Source organism: Epinephelus lanceolatus, chromosome 11, assembly GCF_041903045.1.
Source record: "Epinephelus lanceolatus isolate andai-2023 chromosome 11, ASM4190304v1, whole genome shotgun sequence".
Lineage (NCBI taxonomy): Eukaryota > Metazoa > Chordata > Actinopteri > Perciformes > Serranidae > Epinephelus > Epinephelus lanceolatus.
Window position 1 is genome coordinate 12,997,361 of NC_135744.1, and position 21,978 is coordinate 13,019,338.

The 21,978-nt window shown below is 42.3% G+C and overlaps 1 protein-coding gene and 25 non-coding genes across 27 annotated transcripts in view; all 26 read left to right on the forward strand.

The window, feature by feature from the left end:
* styxl1 (serine/threonine/tyrosine interacting-like 1) overlaps positions 1 to 21,760 on the forward strand; it is a 46,329-nt gene extending 24,569 nt beyond the window's left edge. The window contains exons 8-9 of one of the 2 annotated variants that reach the window (XM_078172285.1): positions 18,668 to 18,748; positions 21,228 to 21,760. In XM_078172285.1, the coding sequence (XP_078028411.1) occupies positions 18,668 to 18,748; positions 21,228 to 21,278 (132 nt within the window). In that variant the 3' untranslated portion in view covers positions 21,279 to 21,760. Of the gene's footprint in view, positions 1 to 18,667; positions 19,065 to 21,227 lie in introns of those variants that run through there. The other variant, XM_078172284.1, reaches the window with a different exon arrangement.
* trnay-gua (transfer RNA tyrosine (anticodon GUA)) lies at positions 220 to 308 on the forward strand. The gene is given in 2 exon segments: positions 220 to 256; positions 273 to 308. It is a non-coding gene; the product is annotated as a tRNA-Tyr (tRNA).
* Positions 1,046 to 1,134, forward strand: trnay-gua (transfer RNA tyrosine (anticodon GUA)). The gene is given in 2 exon segments: positions 1,046 to 1,082; positions 1,099 to 1,134. It is a non-coding gene; the product is annotated as a tRNA-Tyr (tRNA).
* Positions 1,872 to 1,960, forward strand: trnay-gua (transfer RNA tyrosine (anticodon GUA)). The gene is given in 2 exon segments: positions 1,872 to 1,908; positions 1,925 to 1,960. It is a non-coding gene; the product is annotated as a tRNA-Tyr (tRNA).
* Positions 2,285 to 2,373, forward strand: trnay-gua (transfer RNA tyrosine (anticodon GUA)). Its single transcript is given in 2 exon segments — positions 2,285 to 2,321; positions 2,338 to 2,373. It is a non-coding gene; the product is annotated as a tRNA-Tyr (tRNA).
* Positions 3,110 to 3,198, forward strand: trnay-gua (transfer RNA tyrosine (anticodon GUA)). The gene is given in 2 exon segments: positions 3,110 to 3,146; positions 3,163 to 3,198. It is a non-coding gene; the product is annotated as a tRNA-Tyr (tRNA).
* trnay-gua (transfer RNA tyrosine (anticodon GUA)) lies at positions 3,937 to 4,025 on the forward strand. The gene is given in 2 exon segments: positions 3,937 to 3,973; positions 3,990 to 4,025. It is a non-coding gene; the product is annotated as a tRNA-Tyr (tRNA).
* trnay-gua (transfer RNA tyrosine (anticodon GUA)) lies at positions 5,590 to 5,678 on the forward strand. The gene is given in 2 exon segments: positions 5,590 to 5,626; positions 5,643 to 5,678. It is a non-coding gene; the product is annotated as a tRNA-Tyr (tRNA).
* Positions 6,002 to 6,090, forward strand: trnay-gua (transfer RNA tyrosine (anticodon GUA)). Its single transcript is given in 2 exon segments — positions 6,002 to 6,038; positions 6,055 to 6,090. It is a non-coding gene; the product is annotated as a tRNA-Tyr (tRNA).
* trnay-gua (transfer RNA tyrosine (anticodon GUA)) lies at positions 6,415 to 6,503 on the forward strand. The gene is given in 2 exon segments: positions 6,415 to 6,451; positions 6,468 to 6,503. It is a non-coding gene; the product is annotated as a tRNA-Tyr (tRNA).
* trnay-gua (transfer RNA tyrosine (anticodon GUA)) lies at positions 7,663 to 7,751 on the forward strand. The gene is given in 2 exon segments: positions 7,663 to 7,699; positions 7,716 to 7,751. It is a non-coding gene; the product is annotated as a tRNA-Tyr (tRNA).
* Positions 8,076 to 8,164, forward strand: trnay-gua (transfer RNA tyrosine (anticodon GUA)). The gene is given in 2 exon segments: positions 8,076 to 8,112; positions 8,129 to 8,164. It is a non-coding gene; the product is annotated as a tRNA-Tyr (tRNA).
* On the forward strand, positions 8,902 to 8,990 carry trnay-gua (transfer RNA tyrosine (anticodon GUA)). Its single transcript is given in 2 exon segments — positions 8,902 to 8,938; positions 8,955 to 8,990. It is a non-coding gene; the product is annotated as a tRNA-Tyr (tRNA).
* trnay-gua (transfer RNA tyrosine (anticodon GUA)) lies at positions 9,315 to 9,403 on the forward strand. Its single transcript is given in 2 exon segments — positions 9,315 to 9,351; positions 9,368 to 9,403. It is a non-coding gene; the product is annotated as a tRNA-Tyr (tRNA).
* trnay-gua (transfer RNA tyrosine (anticodon GUA)) lies at positions 10,141 to 10,229 on the forward strand. Its single transcript is given in 2 exon segments — positions 10,141 to 10,177; positions 10,194 to 10,229. It is a non-coding gene; the product is annotated as a tRNA-Tyr (tRNA).
* trnay-gua (transfer RNA tyrosine (anticodon GUA)) lies at positions 10,554 to 10,642 on the forward strand. Its single transcript is given in 2 exon segments — positions 10,554 to 10,590; positions 10,607 to 10,642. It is a non-coding gene; the product is annotated as a tRNA-Tyr (tRNA).
* trnay-gua (transfer RNA tyrosine (anticodon GUA)) lies at positions 10,967 to 11,055 on the forward strand. The gene is given in 2 exon segments: positions 10,967 to 11,003; positions 11,020 to 11,055. It is a non-coding gene; the product is annotated as a tRNA-Tyr (tRNA).
* trnay-gua (transfer RNA tyrosine (anticodon GUA)) lies at positions 11,802 to 11,890 on the forward strand. The gene is given in 2 exon segments: positions 11,802 to 11,838; positions 11,855 to 11,890. It is a non-coding gene; the product is annotated as a tRNA-Tyr (tRNA).
* On the forward strand, positions 12,215 to 12,303 carry trnay-gua (transfer RNA tyrosine (anticodon GUA)). Its single transcript is given in 2 exon segments — positions 12,215 to 12,251; positions 12,268 to 12,303. It is a non-coding gene; the product is annotated as a tRNA-Tyr (tRNA).
* On the forward strand, positions 13,041 to 13,129 carry trnay-gua (transfer RNA tyrosine (anticodon GUA)). The gene is given in 2 exon segments: positions 13,041 to 13,077; positions 13,094 to 13,129. It is a non-coding gene; the product is annotated as a tRNA-Tyr (tRNA).
* On the forward strand, positions 13,454 to 13,542 carry trnay-gua (transfer RNA tyrosine (anticodon GUA)). The gene is given in 2 exon segments: positions 13,454 to 13,490; positions 13,507 to 13,542. It is a non-coding gene; the product is annotated as a tRNA-Tyr (tRNA).
* Positions 15,107 to 15,195, forward strand: trnay-gua (transfer RNA tyrosine (anticodon GUA)). Its single transcript is given in 2 exon segments — positions 15,107 to 15,143; positions 15,160 to 15,195. It is a non-coding gene; the product is annotated as a tRNA-Tyr (tRNA).
* trnay-gua (transfer RNA tyrosine (anticodon GUA)) lies at positions 15,520 to 15,608 on the forward strand. The gene is given in 2 exon segments: positions 15,520 to 15,556; positions 15,573 to 15,608. It is a non-coding gene; the product is annotated as a tRNA-Tyr (tRNA).
* On the forward strand, positions 15,933 to 16,021 carry trnah-gug (transfer RNA histidin (anticodon GUG)). Its single transcript is given in 2 exon segments — positions 15,933 to 15,969; positions 15,986 to 16,021. It is a non-coding gene; the product is annotated as a tRNA-His (tRNA).
* On the forward strand, positions 16,760 to 16,848 carry trnay-gua (transfer RNA tyrosine (anticodon GUA)). The gene is given in 2 exon segments: positions 16,760 to 16,796; positions 16,813 to 16,848. It is a non-coding gene; the product is annotated as a tRNA-Tyr (tRNA).
* trnay-gua (transfer RNA tyrosine (anticodon GUA)) lies at positions 17,173 to 17,261 on the forward strand. The gene is given in 2 exon segments: positions 17,173 to 17,209; positions 17,226 to 17,261. It is a non-coding gene; the product is annotated as a tRNA-Tyr (tRNA).
* Positions 21,761 to 21,978: the final 218 nt, after the last annotated feature.

Below are 21,978 nucleotides of genomic sequence, written 5' to 3' on the forward strand. Positions count from 1 at the left end.
CATCAATATGAGCCAGACCTGTGACGAATCAAACACTGCCATATGTCGCACAGTGCATGGTGGTTTGTGTCAGACTTCATCACAACTTGCTTTTCCATTATGTAAAAGTGGACAATGATAATATCTGGAGATTGAGGCAGCCAATCCAACCAAAAAACTTTGGTTGAGCATCAATTCCAGCATCCATGGAGAGGATGGATGAATGAGGGACATTTGCTCCCTTCGATAGCTCAGTTGGTAGAGCGGAGGACTGTAGATTCATCATAACAGGTATCCTTAGGTCGCTGGTTCAACTCCGGCTCGAAGGATGGACTTTTCATTGCTGTCAGATGTGTGACCATAAAGAGGTGAGTGGAACATTTATGCTGGATATAATTGGACAAAATGTTGCTTGTTGGACAGGTAATTGTTGGTATCAATATGAGCCAGACCTGTGACCAATCAAACACTGCCATTTGCAGTACAATGCATGGTGGCTTGTGTCAGACTTCATCACAACTTGCTTTGCCATTATGTAAAAGTGGACAACGATATTCTCAGGAGATTGAGGCAGCCAATCCAACCAATAAACTTTGGTTCAGCATCAGTTCCAGCATCCATGGAGAGGATGGTTGATTGAGGGACATTTGCAACCTTCGATAGCCCAGTTGGTAGAGCGGAGGACTGTAGATTGATCATAACAGGTATTCTTAGGTCGCTGGTTCAACTCTGGCTCGAAGGATGGACTTTTCATTGGTGTCCGATGTGTGACCATAAAGAGGTTAGTGAAACATTAATGCTGGATTTAATTGGACAAAATGTCGCTTGTTGAGCAGGTAATCGTTGGCATCAATATGAGCCAGACCTGTGACGAATCAAACACTGCCATATGTCGCACAGTGCATGGTGGTTGATGTCAGACTTCATCACAACTTGCTTTGCCATTATGTAAAAGTGGAAAACAATATTTTCAGGAGATTGAGGCAGCCAATCCAACCAAAAAACTTTGGTTGAGCATCAATTCCAGCATCCATGGAGAGGATGGATGAATGAGAGACATTTGCTCCCTTCGATAGCTCAGTTGGTAGAGCGGAGGACTGTAGATTGATCATAACAGGTATCCTTAGGTCGCTGGTTCAACTCCGGCTCGAAGGATGGACTTTTCATTGCTGTCAGATGTGTGACCATAAAGAGGTGAGTGGAACATTTATGCTGGATTTAATTGGACAAAATGTTGCTTGTTGGACAGGTAATTGTTGGCATCAATATGAGCCAGACCTGTGAAGAATCAAACACTGCCATTTGCAGTACAATGCATGGTGGTTTGTGTCAGACTTCATCACAACTTGCTTTGCCATTATGTAAAAGTGGACAACGATATTCTCAGGAGATCGAGGCAGCCAATCCAACCAAAAAACTTTGGTTGAGCATCAATTCCAGCATCCATGGAGAGGATGGATGATTGAGGGACATTTGCTCCCTTCGATAGCTCAGTTGGTAAAGTGGAGGACTGTAGATTGATCATAACAGGTATTCTTAGGTCGCTGGTTCAACTCCGGCTCGAAGGATGGACTTTTCATTGGTGTCCGATGTATGACCATAAAGAGGTTAGTGGAACATTTATGCTGGATTTAATTGGACAAAATGTCGCTTGTTGAACAGGTAATTGTTGGCATCAATATGAGCCAGACCTGTGACGAATCAAACACTGCCATATGTCGCACAGTGCATGGTGGTTGATGTCAGACTTCATCACAACTTGCTTTGCCATTATGTAAAAGTGGAAAACAATATTTTCAGGAGATTGAGGCAGCCAATCCAACCAAAAAACTTTGGTTGAGCATCAATTCCAGCATCCATGGAGAGGATGGATGATTGAGGGACATTCGCCCTCTTCGATAGCTCAGTTGGTAGAGCGGAGGACTGTAGATTAATCATAACAGGTATCCTTAGGTCGCTGGTTCAACTCCGGCTCGAAGGATGGACTTTTCATTGGTGTCCGATGTGTGACCATAAAGAGGTTAGTGGAACAACAATGCTGGATTTAATTGGACAAAATGTTGCTTGTTGAACAGGTAATTGTTGGCATCAATATGAGCCACACCTGTGACGAATCAAACACTGCCATATTTCGCACAGTGCATGGTGGTTGATGTCAGACTTCATCACAACTTGCTTTTCCATTATGTAAAAGTGGACAACGATATTCTCAGGAGATTGAGGCAGCCAATCCAACCAAAAAACTTTGGTTGAGCATCAATTCCAGCATCCATGGAGAGGATGGATGAATGAGCGACATTTGCTCCCTTCGATAGCTCAGTTGGTAGAGCGGAGGACTGTAGATTGATCATAACAGGTATCCTTAGGTCGCTGGTTCAACTCCGGCTCGAAGGATGGACTTTTCATTGGTGTCAGATGTGTGACCATAAAGAGGTGAGTGGAACATTTATGCTGGATATAATTGGACAAAATGTTGCTTGTTGGACAGGTAATTGTTGGTATCAATATGAGCAGACCTGTGACGAATCAAACACTGCCATATGCCGCACAGTGCATGGTGGTTTGTGTCAGACTTCATCTTGACTTATTCTGACATTATATAAAAGTGGAAAACAATATTCTCAGGAGATCGAGGCAGCCAATCCAACCAAAAAACTTTGGTTGAGCATCAATTCCAGCATCCATGGAGAGGATGGATGATTGAGGGACTTCTGCTCCCTTCGATAGCTCAGTTGGTAGAGCGGATGACTGTAGATTGATCATAACAGGTATCCTTAAGTCGCTGGTTCAACTCCGGCTCGAAGGATAGACTTTTCATTGGTGTCCGATGTGTGACCATAAAGAGGTTAGTGGAACAATAATGCTGGATTTAATTGGACAAAATGTTGCTTGTTGAACAGGTAATCGTTGGCATCAATATGAGCCAGACCTGTGACGAATCAAACACTGCCATATGCCGCACAGTGCATGGTGGTTGATGTCAGACTTCATCACAACTTGCTTTGCCATTATGTAAAAGTGGACAACGATATTCTCAGGAGATTGAGGCAGCCAATCCAACCAAAAAACTTTGGTTGAGCATCAATTCCAGCATCCATGGAGAGGATGGATTATTGAGGAACATTTGCTCCCTTCGATAGCTCAGTTGGTAGAGCGGAGGACTGTAGATTCATCATAACAGGTATCCTTAGGTCGCTGGTTCAACTCCGGCTCGAAGGATGGACTTTTCCTTGGTGTCTGATGTGTGACCATAAAGAGGTGAGTGGAACATTTATGCTGGATTTAATTGGACAAAATGTTGCTTGTTGGACAGGTAATTGTTGGCATTAATATGAGCCAGACCTGTGAAGAATCAAACACTGCCATATGTCGCACAGTGCATGGTGGTTGATGTCAGACTACATCTTGACTTACCCTGACATTATATAAAAGTGGAAAACAATATTCTCAGGAGATCGAGGCAGCCAATCCAACCAAAAAACTTTGGTTGAGCATCAATTCCAGCATCCATGGAGAGGATGGATGATTGAGGGACATTTGCTACCTTACATAGCTCAGTTGGTAGAGCATAGGACTGTAGATTAATCATAACAGGTATCCTTAGGTCGCTGGTTCAACTCCGGCTCGAAGGATCGATTTTCCATTGCTGTCAGATGTGTGACCATAAAGAGGTTAAGTGGAACATTTATGCTGGATATAATTGGACAAAATGTTGCTTGCTGGACAGGTAATTGTTGGCATCAATATGAGCCGGACCTGTGGAGAATCAAACACTGCCAAATGCCGCAGAGTCCATGGTGGTTGATGTCAGACTTCATCACAACTTGCTTTGCCATTATGTAAAAGTGGACAACGATATTCTCAGGAGATTGAGGCAGCCAATCCAACCAAAAAACTTTGGTTGAGCATCAATTCCAGCATCCATGGAGAGGATGGATTATTGAGGGACATTTGCTCCCTTCGATAGCTCAGTTGGTAGAGCGGAGGACTGTAAATTGATCATAACAGGTATCCTTAGGTCGCTGGTTCAACTCCGGCTCGAAGGATGGACTTTTCATTGGTGTCCGATGTGTGACCATAAAGAGGTTAGTGGAACAATAATGCTGGATTTAATTGGACAAAATGTTGCTTGTTGAACAAGTAATCATTGGCATCAATATGAGCCAGACCTGTGACGAATCAAACACTGCCATATGCCGCACAGTGCATGGTGGTTGATGTCAGACTTCATCACAACTTGCTTTGCCATTATGTAAAAGTGGACAACGATATTCTCAGGAGATTGAGGCAGCCAATCCAACCAAAAAACTTTGGTTGAGCATCAATTCCAGCATCCATGGAGAGGATGGATTATTGAGGGACATTTGCTCCCTTTGATAGCTCAGTTGGTAGAGCGGAGGACTGTAGATTGATCATAAAAGGTATCCTTAGGTCGGTGGTTCAACTCCAGCTCGAAGAATGGACCTTTCATTGGTGTCCGATGTGTGACCATAAAGAGGTTAGTGGAACATTTATGCTAGATATAATTGGACAAAATGTTGCTTGTTGGACAGGTAATTGTTGGCATCAATATGAGCCAGACCTGTGAAGAATCAAACACTGCCATTTGCAGTACAATGCATGGTGGTTTGTGTCAGACTTCATCACAACTTGCTTTGCCATTATGTACAAGTGGACAACGATATTCTCAGGAGATTGAGGCAGCCAAACCAACCAATAAACCTTGGTTCAGCATCAGTTCCAGCATCCATGAAGAGAATGGATGATTGAGAGGCACTTGCTCCCTTCGATAGCTCAGTTGGTAGAGCGGAGGACTGTAGATTGATCATAACAGGTATCCTTAGGTCACTGGTTCAACTCCAGCTCAAAGGATGGACTTTTCATTGGTGTCCGATGTGTGACCATAAAGAGGTTAATGGAACATTTATGCTAGATATAATTGGACAAAATGTTGCTTGTTGGACAGGTAATTGTTGGCATCAATATGAGCCAGACCTGTGAAGAATCAAACACTGCCATTTGCAGTACAATGCATGGTGGTTTGTGTCAGACTTCATCACAACTTGCTTTGCCATTATGTAAAAGTGGACAACGATATTCTCAGGAGATTGAGGCAGCCAAACCAACCAATAAACCTTGGTTCAGCATCAGTTCCAGCATCCATGAAGAGAATGGATGATTGAGAGGCACTTGCTCCCTTCGATAGCTCAGTTGGTAGAGAGGAGGGCTGTAGAGTGATCATAACAGGTATCCTTAGGTCGCTGGTTCAATTCCAGCTCGAAGGATGGACTTTTCATTGGTGTCCGATGTGTGACCATAAAGAGGTGAGTGGAACAATAATGCTGGATTTAATTGGACAAAATGTTGCTTGTTGAACAGGTAATTGTTGGCATCAATATGAGCCAGACCTGTGACGAATCAAACACTGCCATATGCCGCACAGTGCATGGTGGTTGATGTCAGACTTCATCTGCACTTGCTTTGCCATTATGTAAAAGTGGACAACGATATTCTCAGGAGATTGAGGCAGCCAATCCAACCAAAAAAACTTTGGTTGAGCATCAATTCCAGCATCCATGGAGAGGATGGATGATTGAGGGACATTCGCTCCCTTCGATAGCTCAGTTGGTAGAGCGGAGGACTGTAGATTAATCATAACAGGTATCCTTAGGTCGCTGGTTCAACTCCGGCTCGAAGGATGGACTTTTCATTGGTGTCCGATGTGTGACCATAAAGAGGTTAGTGGAACAATAATGCTGGATTTAATTGGACAAAATGTTGCTTGTTGGACAGGTAATTGTTGGCATCAATATGAGCCAGACCTGTGAAGAATCAAACACTGCCATTTGCAGTACAATGCATGGTGGTTGATGTCAGACTTCATCACAACTTGTTTGCCATTATGTAAAAGTGGAAAACAATATTTTCAGGAGATTGAGGCAGCCAATCCAACCAAAAAACTTTGGTTGAGCATCAATTCCAGCATCCATGGAGAGGATGGATGATTGAGGGACATTCGCTCCCTTCGATAGCTCAGTTGGTAGAGCGGAGGACTGTAGATTAATCAAAACAGGTATCCTTAGGTCGCTGGTTCAACTCCGGCTCGAAGGATGGACTTTTCATTGGTGTCCGATGTGTGACCATAAAGAGGTTAGTGGAACAATAATGCTGGATTTAATTGGACAAAATGTTGCTTGTTGAACAGGTAATTGTTGGCATCAATATGAGCCAGACCTGTGACTAATCAAACACTGCCATATGTCGCACAGTGCATGGTGGTTGATGTCAGACTTCATCACAACTTGCTTTTCCATTATGTAAAAGTGGACAATGATATTCTCAGGAGATTGAGGCAGCCAATCCAACCAAAAAACTTTGGTTGAGCATCAATTCCAGCATCCATGGAGAGGATGGATGAATGAGGGACATTTGCTCCCTTCGATAGCTCAGTTGGTAGAGCAGAGGACTGTAGATTGATCATAACAGGTATCCTTAGGTCGCTGGTTCAACTCCGGCTCGAAGGATGGACTTTTCATTGCTGTCAGATGTGTGACCATAAAGAGGTGAGTGGAACATTTATGCTGGATATAATTGGACAAAATGTTGCTTGTTGGACAGGTAATTGTTGGTATCAATATGAGCCAGACCTGTGACGAATCAAACACTGCCATTTGCAGTACAATGCATGGTGGTTTGTGTCAGACTTCATCACAACTTGCTTTGCCATTATGTAAAAGTGGACAACGATATTCTCAGGAGATTGAGGCAGCCAATCCAACCAATAAACTTTGGTTCAGCATCAGTTCCAGCATCCATGGAGAGGATGGTTGATTGAGGGACATTTGCACCCTTCGATAGCCCAGTTGGTAGAGCGGAGGACTGTAGATTGATCATAACAGGTATCCTTAGGTCGCTGGTTTAACTCCGGCTCGAAGGATGGACTTTTCATTGGTGTCCGATGTGTGACCATAAAGAGGTTAGTGGAACATTAATGCTGGATTTAATTGGACAAAATGTCGCTTGTTGAACAGGTAATCGTTGGCATCAATATGAGCCAGACCTGTGACGAATCAAACACTGCCATATGTCGCACAGTGCATGGTGGTTGATGTCAGACTTCATCACAACTTGCTTTGCCATTATGTAAAAGTGGACAACGATATTCTCAGGAGATCGAGGCAGCCAATCCAACCAAAAAACTTTGGTTGAGCATCAATTCCAGCATCCATGGAGAGGATGGATGATTGAGGGACATTTGCTCCTTTTGATAGCTCAGTTGGTAAAGTGGAGGACTGTAGATTGATCATAACAGGTATTCTTAGGTCGCTGGTTCAACTCCGGCTCGAAGGATGGACTTTTCATTGGTGTCAGATGTGTCACCATTCAGAAAAAAAAGAGGTTTGTTTGACATCAATGCTTGACTTTGTTGGACAAAAGGTTGCTTCTTGAACACGAAATCATTGTCATCAATATGAGCCAGACCTGTGCAGAATCGAACACTGCCAAATGCCGCACAATGCATGTTGGTTGGTGTCAGACTTCATCTGCACTTGCTTTGCCATTATGTAAAAGTGGACAACGATATTCTCAGGAGATGGAGCCAGCCAATCCAACCAATAAACTTTGGTTCAGCATCAGTTCCAGAATCCATGGAGAGGATGGTTGATTGAGGAACATTTGCACCCTTCGATAGCTCAGTTGGTAGAGCGGAGGACTGTAGATTGATCATAACAGGTATCCTTAGGTCGCTGGTTCAACTCCGGCTCGAAGGATGGACTTTTCATTGGTGTCCGATGTGTGACCATAAAGAGGTTAGTGGAACATTAATGCTGGATTTAATTGGACAAAATGTCGCTTGTTGAACAGGTAATCGTTGGCATCAATATGAGCCAGACCTGTGACGAATCAAACACTGCCATATGTCGCACAGTGCATGGTGGTTGATGTCAGACTTCATCACAACTTGCTTTTCCATTATGTAAAAGTGGAAAACAATATTTTCAGGAGATTGAGGCAGCCAATCCAACCAAAAAACTTTGGTTGAGCATCAATTCCAGCATCCATGGAGAGGATGGATGATTGAGGGACATTCGCTCCCTTCGATAGCTCAGTTGGTAGACCGGAGGACTGTAGATTAATCATAACAGGTATCCTTAGGTCGCTGGTTCAACTCCGGCTCGAAGGATGGACTTTTCATTGGTGTCCGATGTGTGACCATAAAGAGGTTAGTGGAACAATAATGCTGGATTTAATTGGACAAAATGTTGCTTGTTGAGAAGGTAATTGTTGGCATCAATATGAGCCAGACCTGTGACTAATCAAACACTGCCATTTGCAGTACAATGCATGGTGGTTTGTGTCAGACTTCATCACAACTTGCTTTGCCATTATGTAAAAGTGGACAACGATATTCTCAGGAGATCGAGGCAGCCAATCCAACCAAAAAACTTTGGTTGAGCATCAATTCCAGCATCCATGGAGAGGATGGATGATTGAGGAACATTTGCTCCCTTCGATAGCTCAGTTGGTAAAGTGGAGGACTGTAGATTGATCATAACAGGTATTCTTAGGTTGCTGCTTCAACTCCGGCTCGAAGGATGGACTTTTCATTGGTGTCCGATGTATGACCATAAAGAGGTTAGTGGAACATTTATGCTGGATTTAATTGGACAAAATGTCGCTTGTTGAACAGGTAATTGTTGGCATCAATATGAGCCAGACCTGTGACGAATCAAACACTGCCATATGTCGCACAGTGCATGGTGGTTGATGTCAGACTTCATCACAACTTGCTTTGCCATTATGTAAAAGTGGAAAACAATATTTTCAGGAGATTGAGGCAGCCAATCCAACCAAAAAACTTTGGTTGAGCATCAATTCCAGCATCCATGGAGAGGATGGATGATTGAGGGACATTCGCTCCCTTCGATAGCTCAGTTGGTAGAGCGGAGGACTGTAGATTAATCATAACAGGTATCCTTAGGTCGCTGGTTCAACTCCGGCTCGAAGGATGGACTTTTCATTGGTGTCCGATGTGTGACCATAAAGAGGTTAGTGGAACAATAATGCTGGATTTAATTGGACAAAATGTTGCTTGTTGAACAGGTAATTGTTGGCATCAATATGAGCCAGACCTGTGACGAATCAAACACTGCCATATGTCGCACAGTGCATGGTGGTTGATGTCAGACTTCATCACAACTTGCTTTTCCATTATGTAAAAGTGGACAACGATATTCTCAGGAGATTGAGGCAGCCAATCCAACCAAAAGACTTTGGTTGAGCATCAATTCCAGCATCCATGGAGAGGATGGATGAATGAGGGACATTTGCTCCCTTCGATAGCTCAGTTGGTAGAGCGGAGGACTGTAGATTAATCATAACAGGTATCCTTAGGTCGCTGGTTCAACTCCGGCTCGAAGGATGGACTTTTCATTGCTGTCAGATGTGTGACCATAAAGAGGTTAGTGGAACATTTATGCTGGATTTAATTGGACAAAATGTTGCTTGTTGGACAGGTAATTGTTGGCATCAATATGAGCCAGACCTGTGACGAATCAAACACTGCCATTTGCAGTACAATGCATGGTGGTTTGTGTCAGACTTCATCACAACTTGCTTTGCCATTATGTAAAAGTGGACAACGATATTCTCAGGAGATTGAGGCAGCCAATCCAACCAAAAAACTTTGGTTGAGCATCAATTCCAGCATCCATGGAGAGGATGGATGATTGAGGGACATTTGCTCCCTTCGATAGCTCATTTGGTAAAGTGGAGGACGGTAGATTGATCATAACAGGTATTCTTAGGTCGCTGGTTCAACTCTGGCTCGAAGGATGGACTTTTCATTGGTGTCCGATGTATGACCATAAAGAGATTAGTGGAACATTTATGCTGGATTTAATTGGACAAAATGTCGCTTGTTGAACAGGTAATTGTTGGCATCAATATGAGCCAGACCTGTGACGAATCAAACACTGCCATATGCCGCACAGTGCATGGTGGTTTGTGTCAGACTTCATCTTGACTTACTCTGACATTATATAAAAGTGGAAAACAATATTCTCAGGAGATCGAGGCAGCCAATCCAACCAAAAAACTTTGGTTGAGCATCAATTCCAGCATCCATGGAGAGGATGGATGATTGAGGGACTTCTGCTCCCTTCGATAGCTCAGTTGGTAGAGCGGAGGACTGTAGATTGATCATGACAGGTATCCTTAGGTCGCTGGTTCAACTCCAGCTCGAAGGATAGACTTTTCATTGGTGTCCGATGTGTGACCATAAAGAGGTTAGTGGAACAATAATGCTCGATTTAATTGGACAAAATGTTGCTTGTTGAACAGGTAATCGTTGGCATCAATATGAGCCAGACCTGTGACGAATCAAACACTGCCATTTGCAGTACAATGCATGGTGGTTTGTGTCAGACTTCATCACAACTTGCTTTGCCATTATGTAAAAGTGGACAACGATATTCTCAGGAGATTGAGGCAGCCAATCCAACCAATAAACTTTGGTTGAGCATCAGTTCCAGCATCCATGGAGAGGATGGTTGATTGAGGGACAGTTGCACTCTTCGATAGCTCAGTTGGTAGAGCGGAGGACTGTAGATTAATCATAACAGGTATCCTTAGGTCGCTGGTTCAACTCCAGCTCGAAGGATAGACTTTTCATTGGTGTCCGATGTGTGACCATAAAGAGGTTAGTGGAACAATAATGCTGGATTTAATTGGACAAAATGTTGCTTGTTGAACAGGTAATTGTTGGCATCAATATGAGCCACACCTGTGACGAATCAAACACTGCCATTTGCAGTACAATGCATGGTGGTTTGTGTCAGACTTCATCACAACTTGCTTTGCCATTATGTAAAAGTGGACAACGATATTCTCAGGAGATCGAGGCAGCCAATCCAACCAATAAACTTTGGTTGAGCATCAATTCCAGCATCCATGAAGAGGATGGATGATTGAGGGACATTTGCTCCCTTCGATAGCTCAGTTGGTAGAGCGGAGGACTGTAGATTAATCATAACAGGTATCCTTAGGTCGCTGGTTCAACTCCGGCTCGAAGGATGGACTTTTCATTGGTGTCGGATGTGTGACCATAAAGAGGTTAGTGGAACAATAATGCTGGATTTAATTGGACAAAATGTTGCTTGTTGAACAGGTAATTGTTGGCATCAATATGAGCCAGACCTGTGACGAATCAAACACTGCCATATGTCGCACAGTGCATGGTGGTTGATGTCAGACTTCATCACAACTTGCTTTGCCATTATGTAAAAGTGGACAACGATATTCTCAGGAGATCGAGGCAGCCAATCCAACCAAAAAACTTTGGTTGAGCATCAATTCCAGCATCCATGGAGAGGATGGATGATTGAGGGACATTTGCTCCTTTCGATAGCTCAGTTGGTAAAGTGGAGGACTGTAGATTCATCATAACAGGTATTTTTAGGTCGCTGGTTCAACTCCGGCTCGAAGGATGGACTTTTCATTGGTGTCAGATGTGTCACCATTCAGAAAAAAAAGAGGTTTGTTTGACATCAATGCTTGACTTTGTTGGACAAAAGGTTGCTTCTTGAACACGAAATCATTGTCATCAATATGAGCCAGACCTGTGCAGAATCAAACACTGCCAAATGCCGCACAATGCATGTTGGTTGGTGTCAGACTTCATCTGCACTTGCTTTGCCATTATGTAAAAGTGGACAACGATATTCTCAGGAGATGGAGCCAGCCAATCCAACCAATAAACTTTGGTTCAGCATCAGTTCCAGCATCCATGGAGAGGATGGTTGATTGAGGGACATTCGCCCCCTTCGATAGCTCAGTTGGTAGAGCGGAGGACTGTAGATTAATCATAACAGGTATCCTTAGGTCGCTGGTTCAACTCCGGCTCGAAGGATGGACTTTTCATTGGTGTCCGATGTGTGACCATAAAGAGGTTAGTGGAACAATAATGCTGGATTTAATTGGACAAAATGTTGCTTGTTGAACAGGTAATTGTTGGCATCAATATGAGCCAGACCTGTGACGAATCAAACACTGCCATATGTCGCACAGTGCATGGTGGTTGATGTCAGACTTCATCACAACTTGCTTTTCCATTATGTAAAATTGGAAAACGATATTCTCAGGAGATTGAGGCAGCCAATCCAACCAAAAAACTTTGGTTGAGCATCAATTCCAGCATCCATGGAGAGGATGGATGAATGAGAGACATTTGCTCCCTTCGATAGCTCAGTTGGTAGAGCGGAGGACTGTAGATTGATCATAACAGGTATCCTTAGGTCGCTGGTTCAACTCCGGCTCGAAGGATGGACTTTTCATTGCTGTCAGATGTGTGACCATAAAGAGGTGAGTGGAACATTTATGCTGGATTTAATTGGACAAAATGTTGCTTGTTGGACAGGTAATTGTTGGCATCAATATGAGCCAGACCTGTGAAGAATCAAACACTGCCATTTGCAGTACAATGCATGGTGGTTTGTGTCAGACTTCATCACAACTTGCTTTGCCATTATGTAAAAGTGGACAACGATATTCTCAGGAGATCGAGGCAGCCAATCCAACCAAAAAACTTTGGTTGAGCATCAATTCCAGCATCCATGGAGAGGATGGATGATTGAGGGACATTTGCTCCCTTCGATAGCTCAGTTGGTAAAGTGGAGGACTGTAGATTGATCATAACAGGTATTCTTAGGTCGCTGGTTCAACTCCGGCTCGAAGGATGGACTTTTCATTGGTGTCCGATGTATGACCATAAAGAGGTTAGTGGAACATTTATGCTGGATTTAATTGGACAAAATGTCGCTTGTTGAACAGGTAATTGTTGGCATCAATATGAGCCAGACCTGTGACGAATCAAACACTGCCATATGTCGCACAGTGCATGGTGGTTGATGTCAGACTTCATCACAACTTGCTTTGCCATTATGTAAAAGTGGAAAACAATATTTTCAGGAGATTGAGGCAGCCAATCCAACCAAAAAACTTTGGTTGAGCATCAATTCCAGCATCCATGGAGAGGATGGATGATTGAGGGACATTCGCCCTCTTCGATAGCTCAGTTGGTAGAGCGGAGGACTGTAGATTAATCATAACAGGTATCCTTAGGTCGCTGGTTCAACTCCGGCTCGAAGGATGGACTTTTCATTGGTGTCCGATGTGTGACCATAAAGAGGTGAGTGGAACAATAATGCTGGATTTAATTGGACAAAATGTTGCTTGTTGAGAAGGTAATTGTTGGCATCAATATGAGCCAGACCTGTGACGAATCAAACACTGCCATATGTCGCACAGTGCATGGTGGTTGATGTCAGACTTCATCACAACTTGCTTTGCCATTATGTAAAAGTGGACAACGATATTCTCAGGAGATTGAGGCAGCCAATCCAACCAAAAAACTTTGGTTGAGCATCAATTCCAGCATCCATGGAGAGGATGGATGAATGAGGGACATTTGCTCCCTTCGATAGCTCAGTTGGTAGAGCGGAGGACTGTAGATTGATCATAACAGGTATCCTTAGGTCGCTGGTTCAACTCCGGCTCGAAGGATGGACTTTTCATTGGTGTCAGATGTGTGACCATAAAGAGGTGAGTGGAACATTTATGCTGGATATAATTGGACAAAATGTTGCTTGTTGGACAGGTAATTGTTGGTATCAATATGAGCCAGACCTGTGACGAATCAAACACTGCCATATGCCGCACAGTGCATGGTGGTTGATGTCAGACTTCATCACAACTTGCTTTTCCATTATGTAAAAGTGGACAACGATATTCTCAGGAGATCGAGGCAGCCAATCCAACCAAAAAACTTTGGTTGAGCATCAATTCCAGCATCCATGGAGAGGATGGATGATTGAGGGACATTTGCTCCCTTACATAGCTCAGTTGGTAGAGCATAAGACTGTAGATTAATCATAACAGGTATCCTTAGGTCACTGGTTCAACTCCAGCTCGAAGGATGGACTTTTCATTGGTGTCCGATGTGTGACCATAAAGAGGTTAGTGGAACATTTATGCTAGATATAATTGGACAAAATGTTGCTTGTTGGACAGGTAATTGTTGGCATCAATATGAGCCAGACCTGTGAAGAATCAAACACTGCCATTTGCAGTACAATGCATGGTGGTTTGTGTCAGACTTCATCACAACTTGCTTTGCCATTATGTACAAGTGGACAACGATATTCTCAGGAGATTGAGGCAGCCAAACCAACCAATAAACCTTGGTTCAGCATCAGTTCCAGCATCCATGAAGAGAATGGATGATTGAGAGGCACTTGCTCCCTTCGATAGCTCAGTTGGTAGAGAGGAGGGCTGTAGAGTGATCATAACAGGTATCCTTAGGTCGCTGGTTCAAATCCAGCTCGAAGGATGGACTTTTCATTGGTGTCCGATGTGTGACCATAAAGAGGTGAGTGGAACAATAATGCTGGATTTAATTGGACAAAATGTTGCTTGTTGAACAGGTAATTGTTGGCATCAATATGAGCCAGACCTGTGACGAATCAAACACTGCCATATGCCGCACAGTGCATGGTGGTTGATGTCAGACTTCATCACAACTTGCTTTGCCATTATGTAAAAGTGGACAACGATATTCTCAGGAGATTGAGGCAGCCAATCCAACCAAAAAAACTTTGGTTGAGCATCAATTCCAGCATCCATGGAGAGGATGGATGATTGAGGGACATTCGCTCCCTTCGATAACTCAGTTGGTAGAGCGGAGGACTGTAGATTGATCATAACAGGTATCCTTAGGTCACTGGTTCAACTCCGGCTCGAAGGATGGACTTTTCATTGGTGTCCGATGTGTGACCATAAAGAGGTAAATGGAACAATAATGCTGGATTTAATTGGACAAAATGTTGTTTGTTGAACAGGTAATTGTTGGCATCAATATGAGCCAGACCTGTGAAGAATCAAGCACTGCCATATGCCGCACAGTGCATGGTGGTTTGTGTCAGACTACATCTTGACTTACCCTGACATTATATAAAAGTGGAAAACAATATTCTCAGGAGATCGAGGCAGCCAATCCAACCAAAAAACTTTGGTTGAGCATCAATTCCAGCATCCATGGAGAGGATGGATTATTGAGGGACATTTGCTCCCTTCGATAGCTCAGTTGGTAGAGCGGAGGACTGTAAATTGATCATAACAGGTATCCTTAGGTCGCTGGTTCAACTCCGGCTCGAAGGATGGACTTTTCATTGGTGTCCGATGTGTGACCATAAAGAGGTTAGTGGAACAATAATGCTGGATTTAATTGGACAAAATGTTGCTTGTTGAACAAGTAATCATTAGCATCAATATGAGCCAGACCTGTGACGAATCAAACACTGCCATATGCCGCACAGTGCATGGTGGTTGATGTCAGACTTCATCACAACTTGCTTTGCCATTATGTAAAAGTGGACAACGATATTCTCAGGAGATTGAGGCAGCCAATCCAACCAAAAAACTTTGGTTGAGCATCAATTCCAGCATCCATGGAGAGGATGGATTATTGAGGGACATTTGCTCCCTTTGATAGCTCAGTTGGTAGAGCGGAGGACTGTAGATTGATCATAACAGGTATCCTTAGGTCGCTGGTTCAACTCCAGCTCGAAGGATGGACTTTTCATTGGTGTCCGATGTGTGACCATAAAGAGGTTAGTGGATCATTTATGCTAGATATAATTGGACAAAATGTTGCTTGTTGGACAGGTAATTGTTGGCATCAATATGACCCAGACCTGTGAAGAATCAAACACTGCCATTTGCAGTACAATGCATGGTGGTTTGTGTCAGACTTCATCACAACTTGCTTTGCCATTATGTACAAGTGGACAACGATATTCTCAGGAGATTGAGGCAGCCAAACCAACCAATAAACCTTGGTTCAGCATCAGTTCCAGCATCCATGAAGAGAATGGATGATTGAGAGGCACTTGCTCCCTTCGATAGCTCAGTTGGTAGAGCGGAGGACTGTGGATTGGTCATAACAGGTATCCTTAGGTCACTGGTTCAACTCCAGCTCGAAGGATGGACTTTTCATTGGTGTCCGATGTGTGACCATAAAGAGGTTAGTGGAACATTTATGCTAGATATAATTGGACAAAATGTTGCTTGTTGGACAGGTAATTGTTGGCATCAATATGAGCCAGACCTGTGAAGAATCAAACACTGCCATTTGCAGTACAATGCATGGTGGTTTGTGTCAGACTTCATCACAACTTGCTTTGCCATTATGTACAAGTGGACAACGATATTCTCAGGAGATTGAGGCAGCCAAACCAACCAATAAACCTTGGTTCAGCATCAGTTCCAGCATCCATGAAGAGAATGGATGATTGAGAGGCACTTGCTCCCTTCGATAGCTCAGTTGGTAGAGAGGAAGGCTGTAGAGTGATCATAACAGGTATCCTTAGGTCGCTGGTTCAATTCCAGCTCGAAGGATGGACTTTTCATTGGTGTCCGATGTGTGACCATAAAGAGGTGAGTGGAACAATAATGCTGGATTTAATTGGACAAAATGTTGCTTGTTGAACAGGTAATCGTTGGCATCAATATGAGCCAGACCTGTGACGAATCAAACACTGCCATATGCCGCACAGTGCATGGTGGTTGATGTCAGACTTCATCACAACTTGCTTTGCCATTATGTAAAAGTGGACAACGATATTCTCAGGAGATAGAGGCAGCCAATCCAACCAAAAAAACTTTGGTTGAGCATCAATTCCAGCATCCATGGAGAGGATGGATGATTGAGGGACATTCGCTCCCTTCGATAGCTCAGTTGGTAGAGCGGAGGACTGTAGATTGATCATAACAGGTATCCTTAGGTCACTGGTTCAACTCCGGCTCGAAGGATGGACTTTTCATTAGTGTCCGATGTGTGACCATAAAGAGGTAAATGGAACAATAATGCTGGATTTAATTGGACAAAATGTTGTTTGTTGAACAGGTAATTGTTGGCATCAATATGAGCCAGACCTGTGAAGAATCAAGCACTGCCATATGCCGCACAGTGCATGGTGGTTGATGTCAGACTTCATCACAACTTGCTTTGCCATTATGTAAAAGTGGACAACGATATTCTCAGGAGATTGAGGCAGCCAATCCAACCAAAAAACTTTGGTTGAGCATCAATTCCAGCATCCATGGAGAGGATGGATGATTGAGGGACATTTGCTCCCTTTGATAGCTCAGTTGGTAGAGCGGAGGACTGTAGATTGATCATAACAGGTATCCTTAGGTCGCTGGTTCAACTCCGGCTCGAAGGATGGACTTTTTATTGGTGTCTGATGTGTGACCATAAAGAGGTTAGTGGAACATTTATGCTAGATATAATTGGACAAAATGTTGCTTGTTGGACAGGTAATTGTTGGCATCAATATGAGCCAGACCTGTGAAGAATCAAACACTGCCATATGTCGCACAGTGCATGGTGGTTTGTGTCAGACTTCATCTTGACTTACTCTGACATTATATAAAAGTGGAAAACAATATTCTCAGGAGATCGAGGCAGCCAATCCAACCAAAAAACTTTGGTTGAGCATCAATTCCAGCATCCATGGAGAGGATGGATGATTGAAGGACATTCGCTCCATTCGATAGCTCAGTTGGTAGAGTTGCAGATTGTAGATTGCTCATGACAGGTATCGTTAGGTCGCTGGTTCAACTCTGGCTCGAAAGATGGACTTTTCATTGGTGTCCGATGTGTGACCATAAAGAGGTTAGTGGAACATTAATGCTGGATTTAATTAGACAAAATGTTGCTTGTTGAACAGGTAATCGTTGGCATGAAGATCAGCCAGACCTGTGATGAATCAAACACTGCCAAATGCCGCACAGTGCATGGTGGTTGATGTCAGTCTTCATCTGGACTTGCTCTGTCAGTTTGTTAAAGTGGACAACAATATTCTCAGGAGATAGAGGCAGCCAATCCAACCAATAAACTTGCAGCATCAGTTCCAGCATCCATGGAGGAGATGGATGACTGAGGGATACTTGCTCCCCTCGATAGCTCAGTTGGTAGAGTGGAGGACTGTAGCTTGATCATAACAGGTGTCCTTAGGTGGCTGGTTCAACTCCGGTTCGAAGGATGGACTTTTCGTTGGAGTGTTCGTGTATCTTTCATGCTTGATTTCATTGGATAAAAAATGGTGATGTTCAACACGTAATCATTGTTATCAAGATGAGCCAGACCTATGCAGAATCTATCACTGCCAAATGCCGCGCAATGCATGGTGGTTGGTGTCCGACTTTATCTGGACTTGCTCTGACATTATGTTAAAGTTTGTTTCTTGGAAGTTCCTTTGCATCTCTTTGTGGTCCTTTTGTGAGTCTTTGGGGTCATTTGAAATCTCTTCCTGGTTGGTACATTTTAATTTAAGTGACATTTTCCACGTGAAGGCCTGGGGGGCCCTGGGGCCTGTGCCTTGTATGCCCGTTCAGTAATCCTACCATGCCCTCAGTAATAGATGTACATTTTGGGAAATATGATTTTTCAAGTTCTTGTCAAGAGGTTTGATATTAGTTACGTGTGGACTTCAGTGTCAATCTCTTCATCTAAATCTCTGCAACAAAGCAAATAGATATTGATAATGGAAATAAAGCATGCTATATGAAATGTAATATAATAATTAACAGTAAATTGGCTGATGCCGTTGGTGTGACTCTTTTTCAGGAGGCCTGGACGTACACGCTGAAATGTAAACCTGACATGAGGCCAAACATGGGGTTTCTACAGCAGCTGTCTGACTGGGAGGTAAACACCATGGGGACAAAAGTGACCGATATCTCTGAACCTCATTTTTAACAAATAAACCAACAGCTCCCACAATGATGTCATGTTATTTTGTACATTTCAATAAAAGGGTGAAATTAAAGTGAAAATTATGAGGTTGCGTGTTTGGTACATTATATGGCATCTCCCTTTTCAAATCTCTCAGGCTATATCATTCAGGTAATCCATAAATCACTCTTTATGAGGGATAGTCAGCTTAAATTAAAAACAGAGGAAACTTAAATCTTTGAGGGTTTTATAAAAACCCTTAAACTGTTGAGATAAACAAATAAAACCTCCTTACATACACCAATCCACTAGTTTTTCCTTTGATTAGCTTCAGTTTGCAACTTAATTGAAAAATTTGGGTCCTTTAAGGTACAAATTAAGGTGTAGTCACCTGTAATGTTATTTTGCACATTTTAAGGGGTTTTGCTATTTAGAAATAATCATTTTCTATTTAAGATGATAGTTGTAAGATTTTCCTTTTTGAGTGATTTTTTCTGTAGCGATTAAAATGTACCAGAATTTAGTCGTATACACAGTTAGTGATCTCCCACCTGTGTGCATATCAGAGTCTCTGACATAAAGCTGTGCTGAGGTGAAACAAAGAGCACTTCCTGGTTCAGAATTAATCAGTCTGCCTTATTGTAACAATTGAAAACAACTCAGCTTACCACAAAATGTAATAGTATAGTTTAATGAAATCATTAAAAAATGTTCTAAAAATTGTACTCAATGTTTTCATGCTCATTTAACATAGAATTAAATGCTCAACAAAACGTTATGTTAAAGTACATACACTTCCTGCCAGACAAGAGTCATGTGACACATTTATTTAAATGCAAGCTGTTTCCAAAAAAAAAGTTTAGTTAGTAAATTTGGGTTTAAGGTGCAGAGGATGGTGGTGGCACACTTAATTTTAGAAACAAGTAGCCCAAAACTACAGACACCTGTCACCTCAATATAGAGCAGCATTAAACTGTTTATGAAACACTGCAGCTAAACATCCACCATGTCCATTTAATCTAAAGCGACTAAAACGATCATAAAATTGGGGACGTAGTTCAGAAACTTCACAGTCATCCCCTTTTATAGGCCTTTATTTATCATATTCTTATTTTTATTTTATATACTTCATTTATTTTATTTTTAACCTGTGTATCTGTATTTATTTCTGTATTTGTGTTGCCTCAACACCCAATTTTGCCCTATCAAATCCTGCTTAGCTTTTTCTTTTTAATGTTTTCTTTAATTCAAAATGACTCTTAGAGGGTGTTCTGTAAACGGACAGATACCAAATGTGAGGAAACAAAAACATAAAACAAATGGACAGTGCCATCTAGTGTTTTTTTTATTTTTGTTTTGGGTCCATAAACAAAGTTATTTATAAATAAAATGTCAATAAAATGTCTTCAGTTGTAGTAGAGCCCTTACATGGGTCTGTTAGAGGAGTTCACAATATTGAAGATGACAGGTTCCCCTCTCCACAGTTACATAACATCAGCTCTAAAAATACAGGCCACATGCCAAATAGTGAGATGTGCTGCCTTCAGTTTCCTGAGGGGACAGAGCAGAGCACCCACCAAACAACCTGTGTGACTGTAACACCTGTGTTTCTGTAACAGGTGACTCATCAGAGTTACAGTTTGTGGTTTTATGATCAAACTCTGATAATAAAAACTCTGATACTAAAACAGAGTTAATAAGAGAAAACACAGATGCAGTCAGGGGAGCGGCTGTTTAAAAGTCCTGCTGCTGATTGGCTGAAGCGAGGAACTAACGGGACATCTGATTGGTCCAACCATGAGCAAAACGGCACGACGCGCCTTTTGTAAAAAGCGTCATCGTTAGCGATGAAAAAAACGGATGTTGTGCGTGTCCTTAAAAATAAATGCACAAAAGCTGTAACCCTTCAAATGTTTTTAAGTTGGGCTGCAACACAGTTGATTTAACTCAGTTTAACTCAACCCTGTTAAATCACAACAGTGTGTATGTATAATATAACAGTACTATTAATATCTGTGACCCGCCCAGGTAGGGGATAAGGGTACTGTTTAAACCCACCCTAACACGGGTACCCAAGACTTTTTTAATCTTTAGGTTAACACACAGATAAGTGTTTCATATGCAATTATACAATATTTATTTTTAAAATAATATCATTATGCAATATAATGATCCAAGATGTAATGCTGGTTCTGGGCAGGGACTATGCAGGTATACATGGGGAAATATAGGAAGAGTCTGCTACATATATATTATATTTTTTCTCTGTAATTTCATTTCACAATTCAGAATGATTACAAGTGATAGTAAGGGTCAAGTGGCATTTAATTAGAATATTACCAAAATATGACACAACACATGCAGATAAAGTCAGTTATAAATTGCTTGACAAAGGGCAGGGATAAACCAACAAAATATTTCACATTAAGAATTTCATCTCTGCTTTTCGTAGATGATGTGGTTCTGTTGGCTTCATCACACCGTGACCTCCAGCATGCACTGAGGTGTTTTGCAGTTGGAAGCAGCTGGGATGAAAGTCAATACCTCCAAGTCTGAGGCCATGGTTCTCTGTTGGAAACCGGTGGATTGCCCTCTCCAGGTTGGGAGTGAGTTACTGCCTCAGGCGAGAGAGTTCAAGTATCTTGGGGTCTTGTTCACGAGTGAGGGTAGAATGGAGTGTGAGATAGATCGGCGGGTCAGTGTGGCAACTGCATTTATTGCACTCTAATTTAATTACCTTACACTGCAATCCCTGCACTGACAACCACCTAAATGTGCACCACCATCATAAGCATATCTACTGTAGTAACAGTTCTCTGTAGTAGTCCTGGGACAAGACTTTCATTTTACTGCTGTGTGTTTTCATTCGTAGACTTATATTCACTATCCCTGTGTGTATCTGTGTTTTTCTATGTGTTGTGTAATAACCTACTGGGTGCCTCAATGTCCCTCTGGATTAATAAAGTATCAATGTATCTCTATCTATTTCACATTTTCTAATGTTTACTTTTAAGTCATCAATAAAATATTTTTTACTTTATCATTGAACAATTATTGATTAAATAATTAAACAGTGACAATTTTTCTGAATACTTTTTTAAAGTCCACCCCCGACGGTATCTGCTGAGAAAAATTCTGGCCCCTGCCACAGACACTAAAAACACTTTAGGCTTTTATTGTGGAGGCTGTGACCGGAAGTCACT